General features: G+C 45.5%; 1 protein-coding gene across 1 annotated transcript in view; it reads left to right on the forward strand.

Moving 5' to 3' along the window:
• The window catches only part of LOC308304125 (rho GTPase-activating protein 24-like), a gene marked incomplete at both ends in the record, with an annotated part of 47286 nt that extends 37778 nt beyond the window's left edge, over positions 1 to 9508 (forward strand). Inside the window, 5 exons of the mRNA XM_080748684.1 lie at positions 2473 to 2770; positions 4443 to 4884; positions 5795 to 6212; positions 8089 to 8485; positions 9268 to 9508. Coding sequence (XP_080604810.1) covers positions 2473 to 2770; positions 4443 to 4884; positions 5795 to 6212; positions 8089 to 8485; positions 9268 to 9508 — 1796 coding nt within the window. The remainder of the gene's footprint in view (positions 1 to 2472; positions 2771 to 4442; positions 4885 to 5794; positions 6213 to 8088; positions 8486 to 9267) is intronic.
• Between the last annotated feature and the right edge of the window lie 559 nt (positions 9509 to 10067).

Here is a 10067-nt window from a genome sequence, read left to right on the forward strand (position 1 = left end):
GGATGACAGACAGAGAGAGAGAGAGAGAGAGAGAGAGAGAGAGAGAGAGAGAGAGAGAGAGAGAGACAGAGAGAGAGAGAGAGAGAGAGAGAGAGAGAGAGAGTGACAGAGAGAGAGAGAGAGAGAGAGAGAGAGAAGAGGTCAAAGATAGACGCTGATCTATCTCAGTATGACATCATGTTTATTTGAGGCATGTGTCTTCACATGGCCGCGCTGTGCAGATTAAACACATTGTTATCTGGTGTGATAACACGCGCACGCACGCACGCACGCACGCAAGCACGCACACTACTATAGGATAATAATAAAGCACATGACCTTCAGAATCTAACAGATGTATCTTGTATCAACGGTGGACGTGATGTACCATATTAAGACAACAACACATGCATCTCCTGAATCGCTAGCCACACCCCTTTAATTTTTTTGTTTCTGCAATTCAGGTCTAGCATCGCTCTCATTGAGGAGGCCTGCCTCGGTTGAAAATCCGATCGGCGAATCAGCGTCGTGAATCAGCGTCTTGTGATCAGCGTGGGTGGGGGTTTCCCAGAACTCATGTGTGTTTCCAAGTACACCAGCGCCGCCGCCGTACCGTACCGCGCAGCGCGTCGCGATAAAATGCTATGAAACACCAGTAGCAGGCATGTTATGTTGTGTTTGATTATAGTTCGTAGTGCTCCTATTCTGACTGTTTCTTTGGTTAGCAAGTAGCACTAGCAAGCAACAGGCTAGCCACTAGCCAGTCACACATAACAACCATGATAACAACACTATGTCATGTGTTGGTCGGTGAACCAATCGCTGAAGACTGCCTCTTTTTGGCAACGCCCATCCCTGCAATCGCCCTGGGGGGAAGCGAGTTCAGACTGAATAATGAAGTGAAACGAAATGTCAATTCAGGCTGAGTGTCAGGCTAACTGGCAGGCAAATCCAGCCTGAATCAGATCTGTGCCACATCCAGATTGGAATCCAATTGGTTTAAATGGTCACATGGTCACATGGAACAAATCAGATTCCAATCTGGATGTGACACAGATCTGATTCGGGCTGGATTTGGCTGCCAGTGTAAATTGGGCCTTAGCCTCTCAGACCCAGAACTTTGCTGTTGGATAAGATTGTGTCCATAATTCCGTCCATGCTGTATTGATGTTGGTACCAAAGGACTCGCAGTGCGACGGGTTGTGATCTTGTAGATCAGCTATTTTCCATTAATGTTCCCCTCAGAGTAGAGATGATAGGGTTGAAGTGGTTCATGTTAACACATTTAAATAAAAGTTCCTATCACTCCCAGTAACTCTGAGGACCCCCTGTTGAAGACCCCTGCTCTAAACCTACATGAGGAGTCTACATCTGGTGTCATAACACTATAAACCAGGGGTCTTCAACGTTTTCAGGCCAAGGACCCCTTAGTTGAGAGAGAGATGAAGCAGGGACCCCCACAACCTGTTCATAGATTCCATATAGTTTCATTGTTTGACAGCACAATCATCAGAGTATTTTGGATTCATGTAAATTTGTGTTTTCAGATATTTAACCACTTGAACCGTCAATACTTAATAAACTTGACCTTTCACTCTGTACTTAAGTCTGCTTTTTTCCCCCTCCAAAGCTCTTTGCCGAAAATAGCCGATCTACAAGCTCACAACGCCTCGCAGCGCGAGGCGTTGTGATCTGCTATTTTTGGATAAAGTTCTCAGAATATGGACACTAGGGTTCAAGCGGTTTATATAAAAAAAGAAATTGGAAAAAAAATCTATCACTCAAAGATTTGGAGGACCCCCTGTAGTAACTCTGCGGACCCCCTGTTGAAGACCCCTGCTCTAAACCTAAAGCTGCACTATGTGACTCGGTGGCTCCCTCTAGTGGAGTGACTGTGGTTGTCACTCACTTTGGTAGAAGTAGTTAGTCAGGTATGACTTTAGAGGTAAAATCTGGAATTACTTGAGTAAAAGTACAAAACTGTACACAATGTAATGACCAAAAGCTTAAGTATAGGACATCTCAGTCATTATGCAAAACATCCCATTTCACAAGTTTTCAAAGAAATAATTTGAAAATAGCCAATCTACAAGCTCACAAATTGTGAGCTTGTAGATCGGCTATTTTCAAATGGCCAAAATGTAATGTATATATATAGTGCTGAAGTGGTACATTTTGTCACAGGCCTAATAATCTAAATCTAAAAAGTTTTCAGTTTGTTTTGGTTGTTCTGAAGCTTGGTTTTTAGTGACATTTAGATGTTGGAAAACCAATAGGTGCAAAGCATTCTCAAAATGCCATTGAATGAGGGCTCAACTCTACAACCATTATGATGCCAATACTGTTGTACTTTTAGATGCACCGATCATAGATGAACTGTGATTACTCCTTCAAGGTGCAGCCCTGGTGCAGCATGTGATGTCATGTCCCTCTCGTCCTATCAGGTGCAGCCCTGGTGCAGCATGTGATGTCATGTCCCTCTCGTCCTATCAGGTGCAGCCGTGGTGCAGCATGTGATGCTGGAGATGATCAGGGAACACCCCCACCTGTTCAGCAGACCCCCACCTCTTCCTCCTGCCCCGCCCACACCCACTTCCTGCTCCGCCCAGCCAGGGGGAGGGGCCTCCTTCTGCTCCGCCCAGCCAGGGGGAGGGGCCAGACTGCCCCGCCCCTCCGCCTGCTCCCGCCAGCTCTCCCTGCCTCTCATCTCAGACGGGGCGACGCCCGGCCCCGCCCCCAGCCCCGCCCCCGGCCCCGCCCTGCAGGGCAGCACAGACCAGCACAACACCAGGTTGGACTCATCCTTGTTTCATTCATTCATTTAATCATTCATTCATTCATTCATTCATTCATTCACTCATTCATTTATTCATTCATTCATTCATTTATTCATTTATTCATTCATTCATTCATTCATTCATTCACTCATTCATTTATTCATTCATTCATTCATTCATTCACTCATTCATTCATTCATTCACTCATTCACTCATTCATTCATTCATTCACTCATTCATTTATTCATTTATTCATTCATTCATTCATTCATTCATTCATTCATTCACTCATTCATTCATTCATTCACTCATTCACTCATTCATTCATTCATTCACTCATTCATTTATTCATTCATTCATTCACTCATTCATTCATTCATTCACTCATTCATTTATTCATTTATTCATTCATTCATTCATTTATTCATTTATTCATTCATTTATTCATTCATTCATTCATTTATTTATTCATTCATTTATTCATTCATTTATTTATTCATTCATTCACTCATTCTAAGGACCACAAATGAAACTAGAAATACTGTTCCTACGAAACACTGTGGGCTCGCTTGTAAAAAAAAAGAAGGAAAAAAAACAATTGTCCCTCCAATTGTCCCTTCGACATATTAGGAATATGTGGCAAAAATATACGGCAGAACTAATTATATATTTCCCCCCAAAGGTGACGTGTTAATTGTCATGTGAAGCTCAACCAATACCCCAGCTAACACCACTCCCAGATGTTCCACACCTCAATTACACCTCATTGGCTAGTGGCTCTGCCTTTCTACTGTCTGCGGCAGAAAATGCCAACTGTCTGCGGCGGAAATAAGCGGCGGAACTCACTCTATAAATAATGAGGATAACACAGTGTTCTTGCCTTCGGCGAGCCCACAACTGGCATGGAATGCCATGTATGGGCACAAAGATCTACCCTTTGGCTGCTCCTCATTGGCTAAGGGCCCTGCCTTTGTACCGTCTGAAATTCTTTTGAGGAGAATAACCTTGACCCATAAAGTTTTGGTATAACAGATACAGCGAGCCCGCAACTAGACTGCATTCTGTCCAGGTGCCAACTTGCACCTTGTGCACTCGTACTTGTGCGCCAGCAGAACCCTATTTATATACCAGGTCACACTTGTTGTTGGTGACCTCACCAATAATGCTGATCCATCATTGGCTGTTGATGGTGCCATCACCAAGAATGCTGGTCCCTGATTGGCCAAGGGCTTGAACATAAGCAAATACGTGACAGATGCTCCACCAAACACAGTACTTGTGCACTCTGCTGGCACAAAGTAACAAGCTGGAAGCTTTTTTGCATCATCCTTTTGATCAAGGTGGGTCAGATGTGTTACATGTGACATGCTTTTTTCACAATCAATAAAGATTTCAATCCATCCATCCACCCATCCATCCACCCACCCACCCACCCACTCACTCACTCACTCACTCACTCACTCACTCACTCACTCACCCATCCATCCATCCATCCATCCATCCATCCATTCAGACAGACAGGAGTTCTCTGATTAGCTCCAGCCTTCTGTACTCCAACATCTCAATGGCACTAAAAACTAAGCTAAGCAATCTTGGCAGGAGAAGGTTTGAGAAGACGTTTGTAGAACCGGCCTCGGGTCTTAACTGGTTTAACTGTCGCGTCTGTATTCCTTTCTCTCCATGCAGCTGTGTTCCTACAGGTGGCGCTCTTGCTGACTCTGCCTACACGGTGAGCCAGAAGAGGCTGCGTGGGCATCGCTACACCTCCTCTCACCCAGAGAGCTGCTTCAGCCCCCTGCCCTCCACCTCTTCCTGCTCCACCAGCAACCAGCACCACCACAACACCACCCAGCACCACCACCCCACCTCCACCTCCTCCTGCTCCACCAGCTACCAGCAGCACCACAACACCTCCACCTCCTCCTCTACCAGCTACCAGCTGCCCCAGCACCACCATAACACCACCACCACCACCCTGGACTACCTGCACCACCTGGCCTCCGGTCCCCCCTTCCCTGCAGTTCCAACCGCGGCCCCGCCGACACTCCAGCCAGAGGACCCGTCGTTCGCCGGCTCCCAGCTCCGCGGCTGGGCAGAGGCACGGCCCGACCTCGGGGAGGAGGCGGAGGTGGGGATTTCACCATAATTAAATCTTCACGATACGTTTATCTTGAGTGTTTCTTTTTATCACGATAAGCGATAATATGTCCACAACTACAACACCAGAGGCAGCTCCTCCACTAACTCAAAGGATGACACGGGCAAAAATGGCTCCAAGGTCCAGGTGCCAAGATTTTGTATGTTTTTATTTACTGTTTCTGATCGATCACAGAAACAGACGTTTCTCGTTGTGATTCAGTGGCAAAAAGATTTTTGTCAATCGGACAAATGGTTCCAGAGATAGAGCTGAATGAATCAGCTCTGCATCCTCATCCACTAGAATGAACACGCAATTTCTCCAACAGCCACACGAGGGAGCCAACACACAAACAGAGAAAAGAATCTCTCTTTTTTATTTTTTATTTTTTTTTATTTTTATCTAAAGACGTCAAAGACGTCATTGGCATTCTATGAGTCACGTTCAGCCCAGATTTGGCTCTAAAAAAGGCTCAAATTGGTTCTCCTGCTACACTACCAACATGTGGAACGCCCTACCGCAAGCCCTGAAGGAGAATAAATCCCAAACCTCCTTCAAACTCAGTCTGAGTTCTGTTTATTCTATTTACCTTTTATTTCTTTTATTTTTATTTTTTTCAGATTTTGTAATTGATGTTATCCTAGATAAAGTACTGTGTTCTATCCGTCTGTCTTTCAATGTTATATGAGATACATAAAGCGGTTCCTGTGTAACTAAGCCGAAATGCTTACTAGGATCTCCTTTTAGTTGACCGTGTACCATTGATTTGTACTGTCATGAAACTGTACTTTTTCCTATGCAACCTTTAATAAGCTCTTCAATCAATCAATCAATCAATCAATCAATCAATCAATCAATCAATCAATCAATCAATCAATATGTCTCATGGTCCCATCCCCAGGCGGAGGCTTGTTTCTGGTCCTCGGGGACCAGGAGAAGAACGGCTGCTGACGGTGTAATGCAAGGGACGGCCAGCGGGGGCAGCAGCAGCGACGCGCTGGACGACAGCACGCTGTCCGTCTACGACAACCTGGAGCGTCCAGCGTCTCTGAGCGACAGGCTGGACGAGGAGGGCGGGCCGATGCCGCCGCACTGCTTCCACGGACGCTACTTCCAGGCTAGCATCGCCGGCGCCGCGGGGGGTCACGACGCCACCACCTCGATGGAGGAGGCGGGGAAAACCATCGACTCCGCCTCTTCCTGGTCGTCCTGCGAGATCATCCCATTGGACGAGAGCGGAGCCGGGGATAGTCCCGCCTACTTGTCGCCGACAGGGAGATTGCCGGGGTTTTCTCCGACCCTGGGATCAGAGGACCAAGGTTGGTATGGTTAACGAAAACTAAAGAAATAACAAAAACTAAAATTGGATAAAATCGTTGGGGACTGCCCATTAGTCCGAAGGTTCATTAGTCCGAAGGTTCATTAGTCCGAATTTACTTAGGGTTACTGAGGTTAACTCAAACTCTGCGATCCCCGTCGAAACCGGAGATTTCCCGCTGTACCTCTCTGCGATGCCCGTCGTTCCCAGAAATTTAATTAGCTTTAATCATTATGAAACGATTAAAAGTATGATCGCTGTATATAGCTGTTTCGGAGACTTTAGGCCCGCCCCCTAACTGTATCCGGTCGTATTTCCTGTTTAGACCGGATCTAGGTTTCCATATCCGGTCTGACATCCAGTCGACGTCCACGCGTTTTTTTTTTTTTTCTTTTTTTTTAGCTGTTTGATTCCTCTACCCGCCTGGCATATGATCTGCGCACATATCGTCTGCTATGTGCGCGAACGTGTCCACGTGTTACCATAGCACACAGCTGGCTTTTTTCAATGTTTTTTCATGTAAACACTGGCGGATAAGCAGGAATACAGCGTGGCAACGGATATGTCTATTTCAATGGGGTTTTTTTTATTCGAAAGCTGTCACCGAGTCTACACGTCTACTAGATGAGTCGCGCACAGATTGTGCACGATGCGTCCGCGTGCCCACGTTAAAAGGTAAGGACAATTTGGCAGCTGCTTACTACAGCTATGTTTAAAATGGCAGCAAAATTGTTAAGGTTAGGGTTAGGGTTAGGCATAGTATTCTTAACAAATTCGGACTAATGAACCTTCAGACCAGGTCTTGGTATTTAGGGATAGGGTAGGTATTTGGTGCCATGGCACCAAATCGTTTAACTGAACTAAATAAAAACTATAATAAGAAAAGAAAAACAGACAAACTGAAACTGTATACATTTGTAAAACTGTATAAAAACTAAATCTAACTGAAATCATAGACAAAATGCCCTTAGTTTAAATTTCTCTTGTTCCAACAGTGACTGAATATATTCTGTATAGGCCAGGGGTCTTCAACGTTTTCAGGCCAAGGACCCCATAGCTGAGAGAGACATGAAGCAGGGACCCCCTCTACCATATTGTATAAATGTGTGATACATATTTCCAATGACAGCACAGTCGTCAGTCTATGTTAGATTTGTGTTGATGTGGGGTTTTTTTTTTCAGACTTTTAAAGCACTTAAGTCGTCGTTACTTACTAAACTTCGCCCTTAACTCTGTCCTTGGTCTGCACTTTCTTTTTAACTTAATCTACACCAAACCTATTTTTAACGTAATCTACACCAAACCTATTTTTGTCTAAAGTTCTCTTCAGAATAGTTATGCGAGGGTTCAAGTTGTCAATTTAAAAGAATTATCATATCACACAAAGATTTGGCGGCGCCCCAGTAGTAACGCTGAGGACCCCCTGTTGGTATAGGCTATATATTTGTAAGTGGTATATTTTGTTGGGTTTTTATTACACAATAGGCCTACTTACTCTGACTTCCTGCACCTGACAAATAACCCAAAGTATGAAAACAAGAAAAACATATATAAAAATAAAAATAATAGAAATTTAAAAATGTGCAAACACACTATAAAAAACAATTCAAATTAACTGAATTAGAAAAAAATATATACAGCTATGTGTCAAAACGAACTATAATGAAACATCCCTAACTATTGTGGGAAGTTCTCCATTCCGAAACCAGGTTAGCATTCACCAGCGTCGGCAGGTTAGCATTTCACCAGATTAGCCTTCACCAGCGTTAGTTGTACTGGTTATGGTTAGGTTCAGGTGTCGGGGTTAGATTTAGGTCGTCGGAATAGCGATTATTTCAGAGTGCCGATGTGTAACCCAAACTATCATAACCTTGCAGAGGACGACAAGGATGATGATGATGACAACGATCATGTCGACGACGATGACGGCGATGACGACGCGGGAGATGAAGACGACGGCGACGTCTTCCATCCCAACACCCCGGAGTCGTCCTCCTCGGGCCCCACGGACGAGCGTCTGAGCACGGGCAGCTCCGAGGTGTTCCTCCCCTCCGGACCCTCGGACCTCCAGGAGTCCTCGTCAGACCTCCAGGAGCCCCGGCCGCTGCCCCGGCCCCGGCCCCGGTACCCTGTGGAGGAGAAGGAACCAGAAGAACCAGAAGAACCAGAAGAACCAGAGGAACCAGAAGAACCAGAGGACCCGTTCTCCCTCCTGGTTGAGCTCAGGCAGCAGATGGCCCTGCAGAAGGTGGAATACCAGGCCAGGATCCACAGGTGAGAGAGTCTAGAGTAGTGAGGGAAAGTTTACGAAAAAAAACATTCCTTGGGCTACCCCCACAAAACTGTGAAAAGTGATGACTCATTACTAAACCATAGTTTTGTTTTGTTTTTGTTTGTTTGTTTGTTTGTTTGTTTGTTTGTTTGTTTTTTTTGGGGGGGGGGGTATTTTGAGATGGGGGTCTGTTTCAAATACATATGATTCTAGGGGTCCTTGACATGAAAAGGTTAGAATACCACAGATAACGAAACACAGTTTTTTTTCTTCAGAAAACCTAAAAGTAACTTCATATTAGAAGACTTTTTAAGGTATATTTCTTGTCTTAATGGGTTGCTTGGCCCAGTGGATGGGTAATTTTGATACAAAAACTTGTGTACCAAAATGTGTTTTAATTGAAAAGACAAAAAACTCAAATGCTTCTCAAGTTAAATATGTATCTGCGATCAACAGTAGGGTAGGTGAAAGTCTTTGGTTAAAACAAACAGTGTTTTGTTAAAAGGTTAAAGCTCTAATAATCATTGCTCTGGAGTGTTAGTTAGTTCAGTAACAGGCGAGCCACTGACCAGTTTGATGATCTATCCTTATTTTGACACTGGATGGCGCTGTGTGCTAGCTTATGGGTCACCAATTATTTCCGGGTTAAACGGAATTAAAAGAAAAATAATCCCTAATGAATGTGTCTATGGCAGATTGATGATTATACACCTACTTCCTGTTTATTGGACTACTTCCTGTTTACATAGTCTTTAACATGCTCTTCTTCTTCCTCCTCTTCCAGCTTGGAGAGGTGCAACGCCGCCCTCCAGGGGCAGGTGAGGGCGCTGCGCGCCAGCCTGGAGCAGCAGAAGCGCTGGCACAGCGTGGCCGAGATCAAGATCCGCAACGTGGAGCGGGCGCGGGCCGACGCCGACCGCCGCAACACCACGCTGCAGCGCGAGATGGAGCTCTTCTTCTCCATGTTCGGGGAGATCAGTGGCGGAGAGGCTGGGAAGGGAGAGCGATTCGTCCAGAGCTTCTGAAAGGGAACGGGTGGATCGCTACGGAGGCGTTTGATTTTACACTAAGCCCCCAGAACCATGGAAGAAAATACAGTCAAGCGGCCTGGTGGGCAGATCTGGGATAGCAACACATCCGCATGTAAAATGCGACTTGCGCGTCTGCGTCTACGGTTTGAAACCCTAAAGTGCGCCGCCTGCTCGGTTCTCGTGGGACGCAAAAGTTGACCTCGATATTGAGGCCAATCCAGGTTAGCCTGGAATCAAACGAATCCGCCGGTGCAAACGAATTGGCGGATCCTCACCCTGAAGAGTTGGGTGACCAATCAGGGCCCAGTATTGGTCTGGTCAAACCATTTGTATCCTCCCCTTGGAAGAAGAAAACTTCCATGTAGAAGTTCCAGACTCACATCCATGCAGTGATACAGTGATACAGTGATACAGTGATACAGTGATGCAGTGATACAGTGATACAGTGATACAGTGATACAGTCTCGCTACGCAAGGCTAAATCCAGATACTTCCGGCAGACTTCCAAAAACGGGTACTTCAAACACCACTGAGCAACTTTCGTTTAAATGAA

Source organism: Nannobrachium achirus (assembly GCF_963921795.1).
Source record: "Nannobrachium achirus genome assembly, chromosome: 19".
Lineage (NCBI taxonomy): Eukaryota > Metazoa > Chordata > Actinopteri > Myctophiformes > Myctophidae > Nannobrachium > Nannobrachium achirus.